Below are 19225 nucleotides of genomic sequence, written 5' to 3'. Positions count from 1 at the left end.
ATGTTCATCTACTCCCCACATTAACAGAGTTGTCAACTTTAGAGATCCAGAACAGTATTGGACTACTTACCCCACAGTTCGGAGTCCCAAATATTTGAATTCTCCGCAAAATTGTGGATGTTGGATCACCAAGATGGTTGTGTCTTCTTTTTAGATATTTGGGCCTTAGAGTGGTAGGATAAACTCCAAAACTCTGTGTCTGAGTGTCTTCAATCTCTCCCTTTTGATGTCTAGCCACGGTGGTGAGAGCTACACATTTTTATTAATTTGTGCCCATCTCAGGGTGTTCTTCAATAGGGAACTGAACTCTGTGTGATACAGAACATAACAGTAAAATTCATCACAGAATTTATTTTTTATGCTTACCATGCAACAAAGCCTTTATTAACATTTTCAACAGAGGTTCAGCTATTACTGAAACTTGTAATTTCTTTTTTTTTTTTTTTTTTTTTTTGGGGGAGGGGAAGGTTTTATTTGGCTTATTCTTCAGCATTGCTTTCCATCACTGAAGCAAGTCAGGACAGGAACTCACAAAGGGCAGGATCCTGGAAGTAGGAGCTGATGCAGAGGCCATGGAGGGATGCTGTTTTCTGGGTTGCTTCCCATGGCTTGCTCAGTCCACTATCTTTTTTTTTTTTTTTTTTATTATTATTATTATTATTATTATTATTATTTTACAACACCATTCAGTTCAACATAATAGCCACAGAATCCCCTGTTCTCCCCCTCTCACCCACCCCTCCCCCCAGCCCACCCCCCATTCCCACCTCCTCCAGATCAAGGTCTCCCCCGAGGACCGGGGTTGACCTGGTAGACTCAGTCCAGGCTGGTCCATTCCCCCCTCCCAGACCGAGGCAAGTGTCCCTACATAAGTCCCAGGATTCAAACAGCCAACTCATGCAACGAGCCCAGGACCTGGGACCAATGCACAGCTGCCTCCCAAACAGATCAAGCCAACTGACTGTCTCACCCGTTCAGGTGGCCTGATCCAGTTGGGGGCCCCTCAGCCTTTGGTTCATAGATCCTGTGCTTCCATTCATTTGGTTATTTGTCCCGGTGCTTTATCCAACCTTGGCTTCAACAATTCTCGCTCATATAAATCCTCTTCTTTCTCACTAATTAGACTCCCAGTGCTCCACCAGGGGCCCAGCCTTGGATGTCTGCATCCAGATTCCTCAGTCCTTGGATGGGGTTTATGGCACAACTATCAGGGTGTCTGGCCATCCCATCACCAGAGTAGGTCAGTTCCTGCCGTCTCGCGACCATTGCCAGCAGTCTTTTGCTGGGGTGTCTTTGTGGATCTCCGTGGGCCTCCCTAGCTCTCTGCTTCCTCCCCTTCTCATGTGGTCTTCATTTACCATGGTCTCCTATTCCTTGTTCTCCCTCTCTTTTCTTGATCCAGCTGGGATCTCCCACTCTCTTTCGCTCGACCGTCGCCCTTCATTGTTCCCACTCATGACCAGGCTGTTCATGTAGATCTCGTCCATTTCTCTGTGTCTTTTTTGGGGGTCCCGTTTTCCAGGTAGCCTCACTGGTGATGTGAGTAGCAGTCCAGTCATCCTTGTTCCACATCTAGCATCTTCCTATGAGTGAGTACATACCATATTTGTCTTTCTGAGTCTGGGTTACCTCACTCAGGATGATTTTTTCTAGATCCATCCATTTGCCTGCAAACCGTGTGATGTCGTTGTTTTTCTCTGCTGAGTAGTATTCCATTGTGTATATGTGCCACAATTTATTTATCCATTCTTCAGTTGAAGGGCATCTAGGTTGTTTCCAGGTTTTGGCTATTACAAACAATGCTGATATGAACATAGCTGAGCAAGCGCTCTTGTGGTATGATTGAGCATTTCTTGGGTATATGCCCAGGAGTGGTATAGCTGGATCTTGGGGGAGATTGATTCCCAATTTTCTAAGAAAGCGCCATATTGATTTCCAAAGTGGTTGTACAAGCTTGCATTCCCACCAGCAGTGGAGGAGAGTTCCCCTAGTTCCACATCCTCTCCAGCATAAAGTGTCTTCAGTGTTTTTGATCTTAGCCACTCTGACAGGCGTAAGGTGGTATCTCAGAGTTGTCTTGATTTGCATTTCCCTGATGATTAGGGAAGTTGAGCAATTCCTTAAATGTCTTTCAGCCATTTGGGATTCCTCTGTTGAGAATTCTCTGTTTAGTTCTAAAGCCCATTTCTCAATTGGACTGTTGGTCCTTTTGATGTCTAATTTCTTGAGTTCCTTATATATTCTGGATATCAGTCCTCTGTCAGATGTGGGGTTGGTGAAGATCTTTTCCCATTCTGTAGGCTGTCGCTTTGCCTTGTTGACCGTATCCTTTGCTCTACAAAAGCTTCTCAGTTTCAAGAGGTCCCATTGATTGATTGTTTGTCTCAGTGTCTGCGCTACTGGTGTTATATTTAGGAAGTGATCTCCTATGCCAAGGCGTTCAAGACTATTTCCTACTTTTTCTTCTAACAGGTTCAGAGTAGCTGGATTTATGTTGAGGTCTTTGATCCACTTGGACTTAAGTTTTGTGCACGGTGACAGATATGGATCTATTTGCAGCCTTCTACACGCTGATATCCAGTTATGCCAGCACCATTTGTTGAAGATGCTTTCTTTTTTCCATTGTACACTTTTGGCTTCTTTGTCAAAAATTATATGTCCATAAGTGTGTGGGTTAATGTCAGGGTCTTCAATTCGATTCCATTGGTCCACATGTCGGTTTTTATGCCAATACCAGGCTGTTTTTATTACTGTAGCTCTATAGTAGAGCTTGAAGTCGGGGATTGTGATGCCTCCAGAAGTTGTTTTATTGTACAGGTTTCTTTTAGCTATCCTGGGTTTTTTGTTTTTCCATATGAAGTTGAGTATTGTTCTTTCCAGATCTGTGAAGAATTGTGTTGGTATTTTGATGGGGATTGCATTGAATCTGTAAATTGCTTTTGGTAAGATTGCCATTTTTACTATGTTAACCCTGCCTATCCATGAGCATGGAAGATCTTTCCATTTTCTGAGATCTTCTTCAATTTCTTTTTTCAGGGACTTAAAGTTCTTGTCATATAGGTCCTTCACTTGCTTGGTTAGTGTTACCCCAAGGTATTTTATGTCATTTTTGGCTATTGTAAAGGGTGATGTATCTCTAATTGCCTTCTCAGCTTCTTTGTCCATTGTATATAGGAGGGCTACTGATTTTTTTGAGTTGATTTTGTATCCTGCTATGTTGCTGAAGGTGTTTATAAGCTTTATCAATTCCTGGGTGGAATCTTTGGGGTCACTCAAGTATACTATCATGTCGTCTGCAAATAGGGAAAGCTTGACTTCTTCCTTTCCAATTTGAATCCCCTTAATCTCCTTATGTTGTCTTATTGCTCTGGCTAGAACTTCAAGTACTATATTGAATAAGTATGGGGAGAGTGGACAGCCTTGTCTCGTTCCTGATTTTAGTGGAATTGCTTTGAGTTTCTCTCCATTTAATTTGATGTTGGCTGTTGGTTTGCTATATATTGCCTTTATTATGTTTAGGTATGTTCCCTGTATTCCTGATCGCTCCAAGACTTTTATCATGAAGGGGTGTTGGATTTTGTCAAATGCCTTTTCTGCATCTAGTGAGATGATCATGTGGTTTTTTTCTTTGAGTTTGTTTATATGGTGTATTACATTAATGGACTTTCGTATGTTGAACCACCCTTGCATCCCTGGGATGAAGCCTACTTGATCATGGTGGATAATTGTTCTGATGTGTTCTTGGAGTCTGTTTGCCAGTATTTTATTGAGTATTTTTGCATCAATGTTCATGAGGGAGATCGGTCTGTAGTTCTCTTTCTTTGTTGCATCCTTGTTTGGTTTAGGAATCAGGGTAATTGTAGCCTCATAGAAGGAGTTTGGTAATGTTCCTTCTGTTTCTATTATGTGGAACAATTTAGAGAGTATTGGTATTAACTCTTCTTTGAAGATCTGGTAGAATTCTGCGCTGAAACCATCTGGTCCTGGGCTTTTTTTGGTTGGGAGACCTTTAATGACTGTTTCTATTTCCTTAGGGGTTATTGGACTATTTAAATAGTTTATCTGGTCTTGATTAAACTTAGGTATGTGGTATCTATCCAGAAAAATGTCCATTTCTTTTAGGTTTTCCAGTTTTGTGGAGTAGAGGTTTTTGAAATATGACCTTATAATTCTCTGGATTTCCTCAATGTCTGTTGTTATGTCCCCCTTTTCATTTCTGATTTTGTTGATTTGGATTCTCTCTCTCTGTCTTTTGGTTAGTTTGGATAAGGGCTTGTCTATCTTGTTGATTTTCTCAAAGAACCAACTCTTTGTTTCATTAATTTTTTGTATTATTCTCTTAGTTTCTAATTTATTAATTTCACCTCTCACTTTGATAATTTCCTGGCGTCTATTCTTCCTGGGAGACTTTGCTTCTTCTTGTTCTAGAGCTTTCAGATGTGCTGTTAATTCACTAGTGTGCGATTTCTCCAACTTCTTTATGTGGGCATTTAGTGCTATGAATTTCCCTCTTAGCACTGCTTTCATAGTGTCCCATAAGTTTGGGTATGTGGTGTCTTCATTTTCATTGATCTCTAGGAAGTCTTTAATTTCTTTCTTTATTTCTTCCTTAACCCATTGGTGATTCAGTTGAGCATTATTCAGTTTCCATGAGGTTGTAGGTTTTCTGTAGTTTTTGTTGTTGTTGAAATCTAGCTTTAAACCATGGTGATCTGATAGAACACAGGAGGTTATTCTGATTGTTTTGTATCTGTTGAAATTTGCTTTGTGGCCAAGTATGTGGTCGATTTTAGAGAAAGTTCCATGGGGTGCTGAGAAGAAAGTATATTCTTTCTTGTTAGGATGGAATGTTCTGTAGATATCTATTAGGTCCAATTGGGTCATGACATCGGTTAAGTCCTTTATTTCTCTGTTAAGTTTCGATTTGGGAGATCTGTCCAGTGGTGAAAGTGGGGTGTTGAGATCTCCCACTATTAATGTGTGGGGTTTTATATGTGGTTTAAGCTTTAGTAATGTTTCTTTTACATATGTGGGTGCCCTTATGTTTGGGGCATATATGTTCAGAATTGAAACTTCATCTTGGTCGATCTTTCCTGTGACGAGGATGTAATGTCCTTCTTGATCTCTTTTGATTGATTTTAGTTTGAAGTCTATTTTGTTGGATATCAGGATGGCTACCCCTGCTTGTTTCTTAAGACCATTTGATTGAAAAGTCTTTTCCCAGCCTTTTATTCTTAGGTAGTGTCTATCTTTGAATTTGAGATGTGTTTCTTGTATGCAGCAGAAGGATGGGTCCTGCTTTCGTATCCATTCTGTAAGTCTATGTCTTTTTATAGGTGAATTAAGTCCGTTGATATTAAGGGATATTAATGACCAGTGATTCTTCATCTCTGTTATTTTTGGTGGTAGTGTGTGTGTACTTCTCTTCTTTGGGGTTTACTGTTGTGGCTTTATCTATTGCCTGTGTTTTCAAGTGTGTATCTGACTTCCCTCGGTTGGAATTTTCCTTCTAGTGCTTTCTGTAGGGCTGGGTTTGTGGATAGGTATTGTTTAAATCTGGCTTTGTCTTCGAATGTCTTGTTCCTTCCGTCTATGATGATTGAAAGTTTTGCTGGGTATATTAGTCTGGGCTGACATCCATGGTCTCTTAGTGTCTGCATTACATCTGTCCAGGTCCTTCTGGCTTTCAAAGTCTCCATTGAGAAATCGGGTGTTATTCTGATGGGTTTACCTTTATAGGTCACTTGGCCTTTTTCCTTGGCTGCTCTTAATATTCTTTCTTTATTCTGTACATTTAGTTGTTTAATTATTATGTGTCGAGGGGACTTTTTTTGGGGGTCTAGTCTGTTTGGTGTTCTATAGGCTTCTTGTATCTTCATAGGCATTTCCTTCTTTAAGTTGGGAAAGTTTTCTTCTATAATTTTGTTGAATATATTTTCTGTGCCTTTGAGTTGGTATTCTTCACCTTCTTCTATCCCTATAATTCGTAAGTTTGGTCTTTTTATGGTGTCCCAGATTTCTTGGACATTTTGGTTCATGACTTTGTTGGCTTTAGTGTTTCCTTCGACTGATGGAACTATTTCTTCTACTGTATCTTCAATGCCAGAAATCCTCTCTTCCATCTCTTGCATTCTGTTGGTTATACTTGCATCCGAAGTTCCTGATCTTTTACTCAGGTTTTCTATTTCCAGCATTCCCTCTGTTTGTGTCTTTTTCATTTTTTCAATTTCCCTTTTCAGATCTTGGACTGTTTCCTTTGTTTGTTTCATTGCTTTTTCATGATTTTCTTTCAGTGCTTTATTGTTTTCTTCCAGGATTTTAATGTTTTCTTCCAGGACTTTATTGTTTTCTTGGAGGGCTTTATTGTTTTCTTCTAATTTGTTTGCCCTTTCCTCTAGTTGTTTACAGCGTTCTTCCAATTTTCTTGTCTTTTCCTCTACACAAGCCTCTACCTTCTTCATGAAGTTACTCATAAGGCTACTTTCTTCTGCTTCTTCCAATTTTTGGTGTTCAGGTCTAGATGTTGGAGGCGAGCTAGGTTCTGGTGATGCTGTATTGCTCTTCATTTTGCTGTATGTACTTCTGCTTTGACGTCTGCCCATCTCCTTGTGATTCCTTCTTGGTCTTATCAGTGGACTTGTTTCACAAAGATCTGACAGACTCAGGAAGACTCTCTCTCTTGTCCAAAAGGGAGTTCTCTTGTCCAACTCTTTGGTCCAGAAGGGAAGTCAGGGGCAAGCTCTGGTCCAGAATGGCAGTCGGGGACAGGCTGGGAGCTGGGGGCCGGTCTCTAAGTCTCAGGAAGTGGGTGGGGTCTTGGGCAGATGGGCGTGGGGGCAGGGCGCGGAGACTGCAGGGGCTGCCGGGGGCTTGGAAATGGGGATCCCTCCCGGTGGGGCTAGAAGGGGAGCTGCCCGGTGGCCAGAACCCGGCGCCAAGCTGGGCAGGTCCTCCCGGGGTGGCTGGTGGCCAGGGATGGGGTCCGGGTTGGACCCGGGTACTCACCTCTGGTCCAGAAGGGAAGTCTTGGGGGCAGGCTGGGCGCTGGGGGCCGGTCTCTAAGTCTCAGGAAGTGGGTGGGGTCTTGAGCAGATGGGCGTGGGGGCAGGGCGCGGAGACTGCAGGGGCTGCCGGGGGCTTGGAAATGGGGATCCCTCCCGGTGGGGCTAGAAGGGGAGCTGCCCGGTGGCCAGAACCTGGTGCCAAGTTGGGCAGGCCTCTCAGGAGTGGTTGGTGGCCAGGGATGGGGTCCGGGCTGGACCCAGGCACTCACCTCTGGTCCAGAAGGGAAGTCGTCGGGGGCAGGCTGGGAGCTGGGGGCCGGTCTCTAAGTCTCAGGAAGTGGGTGGGGTCTTGGGCAGATGGGCGTGGGGGCAGGGCGCGGAGACTGCAGGGGCTGCCGGGGGCTTGGAAATGGGGATCCCTCCCGGTGGGGCTAGAAGGGGAGCTGCCCAGTGGCCAGAACCCGGCGCCAAGCTGGGCAGGTCCTCCCGGGGTGGCTGGTGGCCAGGGATGGGGTCCGGGCTGGACCCAGGCACTCACCTCTGGTCCAGAAGGGAAGTCGTCAGGGGAAACTTGTAATTTCTAAACTTAAATTGGGGCAAATGGCTATAGTGCAGAGTAATGCCATCATTGCCCACTGGGAATGCAGACTGAAGAGTTAATAGCCACCCCTCAGACAGAGGACCAGGTGCAGGGTGGACCCTTTCTGGATGTAGTCAGAAAGAGTGCGGCCATCTTCCAGCTGCTTGCCCGAAAAGATGAGTCGTTGCTGGTCAGGGAGGATGCCCGCTTCATCCTGGATCTTGGCCTTGACATTCTCGATGGTATCACTAGGCTCCACCTCTAGGGTGATGGTCTTGCTGGTCAGGGTCTTCACGAAGATTTTCATTTTGACCTGTTCATGAGTGTGATGAAACCACAAACCACCGAGCACATAGAGCCACCCAGACGCAAGCAGCTCCACAGCAGACAAAGCTTCTCATCACTCCCATCACAGAATTTTATTGCCGCCCATTAGATCTTGGGAACAGGATTTAGACTTAGGTAGAATTCCTTTAAAATCATGGCAGTCAATTACTGTCCTCTTTTGCTTATAAAATAGGACTGTGGGTGTACTTAAAGGGAGTCTATGTTGGATGGTATAAGTATTATTAAATCATGTTTCCTCTGCAAATAAAATCCCCAAATTTTATTCAAACTTTAAAAACCATATTGCAAAGGCAGGGGAGAGCTGTGATCATCAAATGGATGACCAAATCAACTTATATTTTATATACAGGAAACCATTTTGAAATACTTTTGTCTTCCATTCATTTCTTTGGCGTACTCACTACATGTGAGTTGAGAATAGGATTTGTCTTAGGCAAAAGAGAGGACTTCTGCCCAGAGATTCAAAAAAAAAATTACTCTAAGTATTTACACTGCACTAAATTAATAATATTTGGGACCCTCAAATACTTGTCAGTTTTCTCAGGTTACATTTGCAGAACTTGATGTATTTCAGGGATACCGCTGAGATAATACCATGTTTCTAATTCTAAATGGATATTTTCATAAATCTTGTTATATCCTAAATACATACTGAAAAGTGCATTTGTATCAAGTATGTATAGTTTCACTATTAGAAAACTTACATTATTTTGAATTTAAATTTGGCCTGAGAAATACATAGGGAACCTTTGGATGGTAGAGAATGTACTAGTGGTTTTCATTGCTGTGACAAAATACTTGAGAAAATAAACTTAACTGGTTGGGATATAGCTTACTGGTAGAGCACCATTTTAGTATTCACAAGGCTCTGGGTTCCAGTCCCAGTACCACAGAAATAAATGTAAAGGAATAATGATTCAGCAATAAGGGCTTATCATCAACCTCTGAAGAAGAGCAATAGCAATAGCCTATATTGTTTTGGGAGTCCTGTCAATGCCCTTGACCAACAGCTCAAAAGAAAGTTTCTCATGCCTGTTGTTTTTATTAGACAGTCTATACCTCTTATTGTGAACATTGACAACCCAAGTGGAATAACTTTATTTAAACTACATCACACACACACACACACACACACACACACACACACACACACACACAGAGCACATATCAATTTTTTCTTTTTTTTCCATTTTTCTTTATTAAGAAATTTTCTACTCACTCTGCATACCACCCACAGATCCCACCTCCTGCCTCCTCCCACCCCCTTAGCCTTCTCTCCCAAGCCACTCTACATCCCTACATCTCCTAAATCAAGGTCTCCCATGGGGAGTCAGTAGAGCCTGGCACACTGAGCCTAGGCAGGTCCAAGCCCCTTCCCACTGTACTGTGGGGCTTTTTCCCACCAACCCCACAGTTCCCCAGAGTTTTCTTGAGTGTGAGCAGCAGGAAATATTAGATAGAAGGATTTATTGCAGAGAATCTTGCGGAGATAACAGATAGAAAATAAAGGATGGCCTCGAGAGGGCCTGGAACCTATTCCAACGGGCCCTGACTGTTTCTGCCCCAGGGTTTTTATAGAGATGCCAAGGGGTGGAGCAAAAGACCTCCTCCCCCAGCACAGCCAAGTGCAGACCATCTCAGACACCTGCACTCAGGCCCGTGGTCCTGATCATCCTCTATTCTGACCTGCTGGGTAAAGCCACAAGGAACCCGAGAACAGGCTCCCACACTGCACCAAGGCTGCACAAGGCATCACACCACAGACACCTAATTCCCGAAAGCCTGCCCATGTACCAGGGACAGATCTTGATCCCCCTACCTGGGTGCCCCCAAAACAGTTCAAGCCAAACAACCATCTTCTGTATCCAGAGGGCCTAGTCCAGTCCCATGGGGGCTCCATAGCCACTAGTCTACAGTTCATTGGCTTCCAATAGTGTGACAGGTCATCTCTGCACATCTTCCCGCCTGCAGAATCCCTCCTCTCTCTTATTGATAATGACAGAGGGCTGATCTCCAAAATATATAAAGTACTCAAAAGGCTAGACTTCAAAATACTGAACAATCTAAATAAAAAAGAAATGGGCTACAGAGCTAAACAGAATTCTCAATAGAAGAATCTCAAATGGCTGAAAGACATTTAAGGAATTGCTCAACATCCTTAGTCATCAGGGAAATGCAAATCAAAACAACTCTGAGATACCATCTTAGACCAGTCAGAATGACTAAGATCAAAAACACTGAAGACAGCTTATGTTGGAGAGGATGTGGAACAAGGGGAATACTCCTCCACTGTTGGTGGGAATGCAAACTTGTACAGCCACTCTGGAAATCAGTATGGCGGTTTCTCAGAAAATTGGGAATAAGTCTTCCTCAAGACCCAGCTATATCACTCTTAGGATGCGCAATCATACCACAAGGACACATGCTCAACTATGTTCATATCAGCATTATTCATAATAGCAAGAACCTGGAAACAACCTAGATGACCCTCAATTGAAGAATGGATAAAGAAAATGTGGCACATATACACAGTGGAGTATTACTCAGCAGTAAAAAAAAAAAATGACATCATGAAATTTGCAGGCAAATAGATGAAACTAGAAAACATCATCCTGAGTGAGGTAACCCAGACTCAGAATAACAATCAATTTGTATTCCCACCATGTGATAAGGGTTCCCCTTTCCCCACATCCTCTCCAGTATTTGTTGTCAATTCTTTGTTGATCTGTGATGTTCTGACTGGGGTAAAATGAAATCTCAAAGTTGTTTTTGTTTGAATTTACCTAATTAATTCAAGGATGATTGAGATATTTCTTAGCCATTTTTTTCTTCTTTTGAGAATGCTCTGTCTAGATACACAGCCAACTTTTTAATTAGGCTGTTTGCTTTCTTGACCCTTTGCTTGTTGAGTACTTTCTATACTAATCCTGTGTCAGATGTTTAGTTGGCAAAGATTCTCTCATCCCATGAGCTTTCTCTTCACTCAAATGTTTCCTCCAATGTGCAGAAGCTTTTCTGCTTTATGAGGTTCCCTCTTGTTAATTGTTGGCTTTATTTAATTCATGGGCAAATGGAGTTATACTCAGAAAGTCCTTTTCTGCACCTATATCTGTAGGGTAGTTCCTATGTTTTCTTCTGGTGATCTCAGTGTTTCAGGTTTCAATGGAGGTCTTTGACCCATTTGGAGTTAGATTTTGTGTCAGGCAAGAGATACAAATCTAATTCTATCTTTCTACACATGGACATCCAGTTTTCCAATTTTCCAGCACTATTTGGAAAATTTGTCTTTTCTCCAGCATATGTTTTGGTCATGTTTGTTAAATATTGGATGAAAGCAGTTATATATTCATATTTGGGTCCTCAGTTTTGTTTCATTGGTCCATATATCATCTTTTTTTATACCAATACTATGGTCCTGTTATTACTATAGCTTTGTAATATATCTTGAGACCTGGTATGATAATCTCTCCAGTATTGTTCTTCTTATTCAGATTTTATTTGACTATTCTTAGTCTTTTGTAGCTCCATATGAATTTTTGGATTTATTTTCTATTTCAGGATTTTTTTTTCTTGTTCCATCCATTTGCCTGCAAATTTCATAATGCCATTTTTAACAGCTTAGCAATACTCGATTGTGTAAATGTACTACATTTCTCTCTCTCTCTCCAGGATTTCTCTGTAGCGCTGGCTGTTCTGGAACTCACTCTGTAGACTACGAACTTGAACTCACAGAGATCTGCCTAGCTCTGCCTCCTCGTTACTGAGACAAAAGTTGTGCACCACCATACCTGGCCAACATTTTTTTTTTTTTTTTTTTTTTTTTAGTTTTTAAAAGAAAGAATGGTTTACTTTGTCTCGTGGTTTCAGAGTTCCCTTTTATGTTCCCATGGCTTTACCTGGCCTTGTATTAAGGCAGAATGTTGGTGGACTTGGCTTTACTTGGCCTGTACTAAGGCAGAATGTTGGTGGCAGAATGTGGTGGAGCAGAACTTCCCACCTCATGGAGTCCAACACTGTTAAATGAAATATCTTGCAGGTGTCTCTTACATGTACTCAGAGACTTCATGTACACATTCTGCACCTGCTACACATAGCCCTGCTTTCATAATTTTCTTTGAAATATTGGCAGAACCTCCATCACTTCACAGTATAGTTCTAAGTCAGATATTGTGATATCTCCAGAATGACAGTCCCTGCGAATGGTTGCTTTGTGTATTGGGATCTTTCATGTTTCAACATGCATTTTAGGGTTGTTTCTTCTGTTTCTTTGAAGACTGTCTTTGGGATTGAACTCACAATAATAGAACAATTTTCACAATGTCATTTTTTCTTATACATTAAAGTGAAATGTCTTTCCATATGTTAGGGTTGTCTTTTCTTTCTTTCTTCAGTGTTTTGAAGACTTTATTATAGTAGTATTTTGCCTTCTTGTTTAGATTTATTCTGAGGTATTGTTTTTTGAAGCAATAAAAGAAATAAGTGGGACCCCTCTTTTCTATCTCAACTACTTTATTATTTACATAAAAGAAAGCTCCCAATTCTTATGCTTGGCCTTATATCTAGATATTTTTCTAAAAGTATTTTCTAAGAACTTTCTGGTGGAATCTTTAGGGTTTTTAGGCATAGGATCATATCACCTGAAAAAATTTGAGTAATTTTCTTTCTTTCCTACTTGTATCATTTTTATTTTGCTTGTCTTATTGATTTGGCTAAGAATTAGAGCACTATATTTAGCAAGAGCAAACAGAGTCAACAACCTTGTCTGATTTCTGATTTTGGAAGAAAGTATTTGAGTTTTTTCTCATCTAGTATTATGTCACTACAGTTTTGTTGTATATACACTGTAATATGTTGAGATGTGTTCATTGTCTTCCTAGGTTCAGAGTAATTTTTTTTTTATCATGAAGAGATGTTTAACTTTGTCAAAGGTTTAATCTATTGGGGTGACCTTAGGCAAACTTCTGCATCCTGTTACACTTATTTTTATATTCTGAACCATTTTTATATCTCTGAAATCAAACCAACTTGACTATAGTGAATGAGATTGCTAATGTATTGGTGAATCCAGTTTGTAATAATTTTACTGAAAAATATCTCTGTCTATGATCATTAAAGAAATTGGTTAATAGTAGCTTAACCATTTATCATTTCTTGTGTTCTTAACCAGTTTTGGAAGAAGATAATAATGATTTTATAGAAAGAATTTGGTAACATTTTTCCCTTGCTACTTAAGGATCATTATTTTTATTTTATCTTTAAAGTTCTAATACAATTTAACAGTGAACTTATCCAGTTCTGTTTGTTGTTTTGTCTGGAGCCTTCAATACTGCTTTGGTTTCATTGTCCACTAGTGATTGAGCTAAGTGTTTGTAACCTTTTGGTTTAATTTGCCCATTTTTTCTAAGCTTTCCAGTTTACTGAAACATAATTTTTCAACATATTCATTAATAATTCTTTGAGTTCCATTAGTGTTCACTGAAATGTCTCATTTTCTAATCAGAATTCTGATAATTTTGATCTGTTAGCTTGAACAAGTGTTTGGCAATCTGATTTTTATTTCTAATGATCTGCTCCCTGTTTCATCAAGCCATTGGATTGCATTGTTAGTCTTCATTTAATTAATTTCTGCAATGGTCATTGTTATTTCTTTACATCCACTAATTTTATGTTTGGGTTAGCTTCTTAGTCTAAGACTTTGAGGTGTATCATTGAAGTTCTCTGATTTGTTCATCAGCATTCACGGCTAAAAAGCATCCACTTACATCTGGTTATCTGTATCCAAAGGTCATGTTTCCATTTTTTTTTTTTAGTTTCTTCTCTGGTTTTTCTTTTCAGTGACTCACTGCTCATTCAAGTATGTTCATTCCTATGTGTTTATAGTTTCTCCTGTTGGTGACTCCCAATTTTGTCCTTTGATGATCTTATCAGATACAAGAAAAACTTCCAGTTTTTATTTTGTTAAGACTTTGCATTTGTCAATACTTATTTTATGGATCAGAATATGATCTATTCTGGACAAAATTTTATGAGATGCTAGGAGGAATGTATATTCTTTAGCTGTTGGATAAAATATTAAGAAGATGTCTCTTAAGGCTACATATGGTAAAATTTAAAATTATAGATTTTTTTAATCTATATGACCTATTGATGAGAATAGGATATATAAATAGTCCTGAATCTATTAATGTGTCCCTTTGGGTACCATAGTGCTATTTTGTAAAATTTGGTGAGCCGTAATTTGGCATATACACATCTACAATCTTTATGTCTTAAATGGATATTCTCTGTATTAATATGCAATGACCTTCCTTAATGCTTTTGATTAATTTTGGCTTGAAATCCACTTTTACTGATATGAATATAGTTAGTTCTACTTACTTTTGCCTTTCACTTTCTTAATGTAATCTTTCAGTATGTATTAATGTCTTTGCCTATAAGGTGTGTCTCTTGGAAAAAATTTGTTAGATCTTATTTTTAATATAGTCTGCATTTTCTATTTGTAAAGTTGAAATCATTACATATTGGTTACTATTGAGAAGTGTTCACAGATTGTAATAATTTTGTTGTTATTGTTGTTTTTTTCCCTTGGTTTAGTTCAACATCACTTTTTTTTCTTTCTGTTACTCAGGAACTTGAGTACCTTATGGAGTAAATATGTCTGACTCTTTCCTAGTCCTATTACTCAGCTATTCCTTTCATGAAACTTATTCTTCCTATAAACTTTCATGTTGATGGCTGTCATCTTCCTCCAGTGTGAAGTGGGATTCTTCAAGCATCTTCTACAACACTGGCTAGTGTTCATGAATTGGTTTATGGTTTTGTATCAAAATGTCTTTCCCCCCACTATTTCAAAAGATAACTTTGCTCAATATGTGATAGTCTTGTTTGGCAGTTCTCTATTCCCAGAGCCTAGAATTCGTTATGTCATACTTTCCTGGCTTTTTAAGTTTCAGATGAGAAGTCTGATACGACTTCAGTGAGTTTGCCTGTATAAGTTGGCATTTATCTAGTGCAGCTTTTGAAATTGTTTCTTTGTCTGTGGTCCTAGCATTTTAGCAACAATATGTAATGAAGAGATTCTTTTATACCTATTTGAAGTTCTAAGCATCTATTGTGTTTGTATGCATATCTAGATTTAGGAAATTATTGGCAATATTTATGTTGAAGAGGTTTCCTGTACATTTATTTTGTACCTCAGCATCTCCCTTTACTTCATGGATTCTTAAGTTTGGTCTCTTGATCACAGCTCAAAATTCCTCAAAGTTGTCTTCATGCCTAATTTTTTTTTTTACAAGGGCTCATATGTCTCATGCTGGTCTCAAGTTTGCTATGTAGCTAAGGATGACCTAGATCTTTTGCCCCAATTCCTGAATACTGGTATTACAGTCACCCACTTGATATGGTATGAGGTATTTTACCCAAGACTTCATGTATGCCAAGAAAATACTCTGCAACCTAAGAGAGTGTACTACCAAGTAAGCTACGTGCCAAGCCCTACATTTTAATTTATTGATGCTTGAATATAGTATTTCCTCTACCTTGTGTTTAATCTGTGACATTGTTTCTTCTCCTTGATCTGGACTATTGTTGATGTCATCCAGGGTGTTATTCATTTAGTTAGTTTTTTGACACAGAGTCTCACTATATTGCTTTGGCTGGCCTGGAACTCTTTATGTAGATCAGGCTGACTTCAAACACAGAGAAATCTGACTGGTTTAGAAACATAAAGGGGTAGTTTCCTCTACTCTCCCCAGATGACAGGTATGATTAGACAGTCCCTAAGATGGACTTTTTCTCCTGAACCAGTGTTCAAGGTCAGTAGGCTGGCTGGTTACCACACCAAACATTTGCTGACTATGCACCAGGCAGATGTCCCGTCTGCAACTTTGTTTCTAAAAAGTATCATGGGGTATGACTTAGGTTATTCTTTTGCTTTTTCACTTGTGATCCATGGGGAGGTAGGAGACTCCTCCCCTTTCCTTATATCTTTATTCATTGTTCTTTATGTTACTTGAAGGTGTTGGCATCTTTAGTAGATGGAGACTTGCTGGATGAAATGTATTCCTGGGGGGCATATCTAGAAAGTTTTGGTCAGGACACTTCCTATTAACACTTGCTTCCTCACTGTGGACACAATTCAACCAGCAGACACCCTGTCCTGCAACATGTCTTCTCTTCCATAATGGACTGTATCTCCTTGAATTAACTTGGAATACACCCTTCCTTCCTTCCTTCCTCCCTCCCTCCCTCCCTCCCTCCCTCCCTCCCTCCCTCCCTCCCTCCCTCCCTCCCTCCCTCCCTCCCTTCCTTCCTTCCTTCCTTCCTTCCTTCCTTCCTTCTGTCCTTCCTTCCTTCCTTCCTCCCTCCCTCCCTCCCTCCCTCCCTCCCTCCCTCCCTTAAGTTTTGTCATGTATTTCATCCTAGAAATTAAAAAGTATCTGGTACAACTGGTTGTGGTGAAAGAGAGAGAGAGAGAGCACAGAGTCCACTGAAGCTAGAAGGGCAGAGTAAAACTGATGGATGGCATCTCACCATGAAAAGACATCAGTAGAGAACAAACATTCAGATATTACCCACCTCTTTCCCATCTGACAGGCAAGTTCACCAGGACAACAAATAAATAAACCACTTTCACAATTTGTTTTAATGATCTTGCTACATGGACTCTTTTCTGGGTGTCATTTTGAAATATCCAGATAATCAATTTAATTATAAAAATCTGTTTCTATGGTATTGTTTTCTGTGCCAAGAACTGGGGTCTTGCGAGTTTTAGGCAGGCACTCTGTCACTAAGGTATAAAGCTTAACCTAAACCCATTTTCTCTTTTTTCTATTTTCTCTAAACCTGTTTTCACTTTTTTTTTAAATTTGCTTTCCCAGAGATGTTAGCCATGAGTATCAAAGTGTCAGAACTTGGCAAATCATTACACTGGGTTGTGTGATTTGGTCAGTGATGGCTAGACTGGCAGTGTCTACAGGTGGGAGTCTCCTCCTGTAGGAGGAGCATGAGAAATGACAAAACATACTGAGGGGGAATTGATAGAAATCTACAATTGATTTCATAAGGTTGTGTGTACATTCTTGTTAGTGTGGATTGTTTCATATGTGTGGACATGCATATGGGTCTGTGTTCCTGTAGAGGCCCAAGGTCAACACTGGGTACCTTTTCATTTGTTTATTTGTTTTGTGAGAGCCTCTCACTAAACCTGAAGCTCGTTGATTCATCTAAGCTGACTGATCAATGAGCTTCTGAGATATACTTGTCTCTGTCTTACCAGTGCTGGGGTTACAGGAACAGGCCGCTATGTCAGCTTTTTACATGGATCCTAGGTATCCAAACTCAGATACTCATGCTGGTGCAGCAGGTGGAAGGTGCCTTACCAACTGAGCCATGTTATCAGGTCCAGTAAGTTTTCACTAAGAATGCTGTGCTTAGCAATTTAATGTAAGACAATAGTTAAGAGTGACACAGGACACAGTTACACATCTCTGAGGAGAGGGTATAACAATAAAAATTAAAAGACACAAGACATTGCATATGTTGTCCACATGCTTGCTAGACACCCTGAGATTTTAGATAAGGTTATTGGTGGAAAGGAGTATAACAGAGCCATGGAGGAGTGCTACTTACTGGCTTGTTCCCCGTGGCTTACTCAGTCTGACTTTCTTGATAGAACCCAGGGCCATCAGCCCAGGAATACCACTACAAGCGATGGTCTTATCCTTCTGCGATGGTCTTATCCTTCCCCCGTCAATTGCTAATTAAGAAAATGCCCTACAGATAACTCTTATATGGGAGGTCTTCTCAATTGAGATGACATCTTTCCAGATGACTTTAGCTTGTTTCAAGTTGACATAAAACTAGTCATCACAATGCTAAAAAGGCATAAGAATTTTATAAAACTATCAGGAAAAGGGAGACCTCAAAGTCCCTTCTTAGTTACACACTTCCTCCTGTTGTAGAATATTATTTTAATTAGGCAAAGATGTGTTACATTTGTTTCTGCTGCAGAATATTACTTTAACTGTGTAAAGGTGTGCTACATTTGTTTATGCTATTGTTTAATGATTTAAAGATGCATTGCATTTGTTTCACCTTGCCTGCCTAAGGCACCTGATTGGTCTAATAAAAAGCTGACCAGCCAGTAGCTAGGCAGGAGAAAGGATAGACAGGACTGGCTGGGAGAGAGAATAAATAGGAGGAGAAATCTAGGCTCAAGAGAAGAAGAATGGGAGAATAAGGAGGAGAGAAAGAGGGGGCATACCCAGGCAGCCATCAGCCAGCCAGACATAGAAATAGCAAGAAAGTGCAAATAAATCCCCAAGGCAAAAGGTAGATAAAGAGAAACAGGTTGATTTAAGTTAATAGAGCTAGCCAGAAAAGAGATAAGATAGGCTGAGCATTCAAAACTGGTAAGTCTCTGTGTCATGATTTGGGGGCTGGTTGGTGGCCCCAAAGAAAAACCCTGGTACATCCTCCAAAAAGGCCACACCTCCTAATCTTTTCCAAACACTTTATCAACTGGAGACTAAGAATAAAAATATATAAGCCTGGGCAGGGGGCATTCTCATTCAAACCACCACAGCAACCAATAGCAAAGGCAATAGTCTGTACAGTTTGGGTGGTCTCCTCTGACCAACCTGAGAGTGATATGCCATACCTGACACTGAGATTTTTACTTGGCAACTTATAGCTTCTTGGATAAGCATAATCTACTACATAGGGTAATTACATTTTATGCATATGTATAAGTCTACTATTATATATATAATAAAGGAGCTAATGTTCCTTTGTAATATATATATATATATATATATATATATATATATATATATATATATATATATATATTGCAGGCTCAGACTTCCAGTGCCATGTTAAGTAAAAGAGAAGAGAGGGGACACCCTTGCTTGGTTCCTGATCTTAAGGAAAAGCCATTGCAGAGGATGGTGTTAAGCTAATGTTCTTGATATATATATATATATATATATATATATATATATATATATATATATATATATATATATAATAGTAGACTTACATATGGCCTTTCCAAGCATCTTTAGTGTTGGTTGTTCCTCCCCACATAATCTACTTTGTCCTACCTGCCCATCCTTCTCACCACTTAAACCTGCCTATTATTCCTCTTATCTCTGCATAACAAAAGAATGTATGAAATATAACTGATAATGTATAATATTATCAGTGAATTTTGGAAGTATATAATTGATATTTAGTTATAGTAATAACTATAAATGTAATAATAGTTTATTAGATTGGGCAGATTAGGATT

General features: G+C 39.9%; 2 protein-coding genes across 2 annotated transcripts in view; one reads left to right on the top strand and one right to left on the bottom strand.

The window, feature by feature from the left end:
• LOC102916786 (disintegrin and metalloproteinase domain-containing protein 25-like) overlaps positions 1-19225 on the top strand; it is a 44327-nt gene that overhangs the window by 16949 nt on the left and 8153 nt on the right. The gene's annotated exons all lie outside the window — the stretch shown is intronic.
• On the bottom strand, positions 7577-7896 carry LOC102912422 (uncharacterized). Its single transcript, XM_006973977.4, has one exon. The coding sequence runs from the start codon at positions 7889-7891 to the stop codon at positions 7661-7663; it is 231 nt and encodes a 76-aa protein (XP_006974039.2). The 5' UTR covers positions 7892-7896; the 3' UTR covers positions 7577-7660.

This window comes from Peromyscus maniculatus, chromosome 17, assembly GCF_049852395.1.
Source record: "Peromyscus maniculatus bairdii isolate BWxNUB_F1_BW_parent chromosome 17, HU_Pman_BW_mat_3.1, whole genome shotgun sequence".
NCBI lineage: Eukaryota > Metazoa > Chordata > Mammalia > Rodentia > Cricetidae > Peromyscus > Peromyscus maniculatus.
The sequence above is the reverse complement of the archived record's forward strand: the minus strand, read 5'-3'. Positions and strand labels throughout refer to the sequence as shown.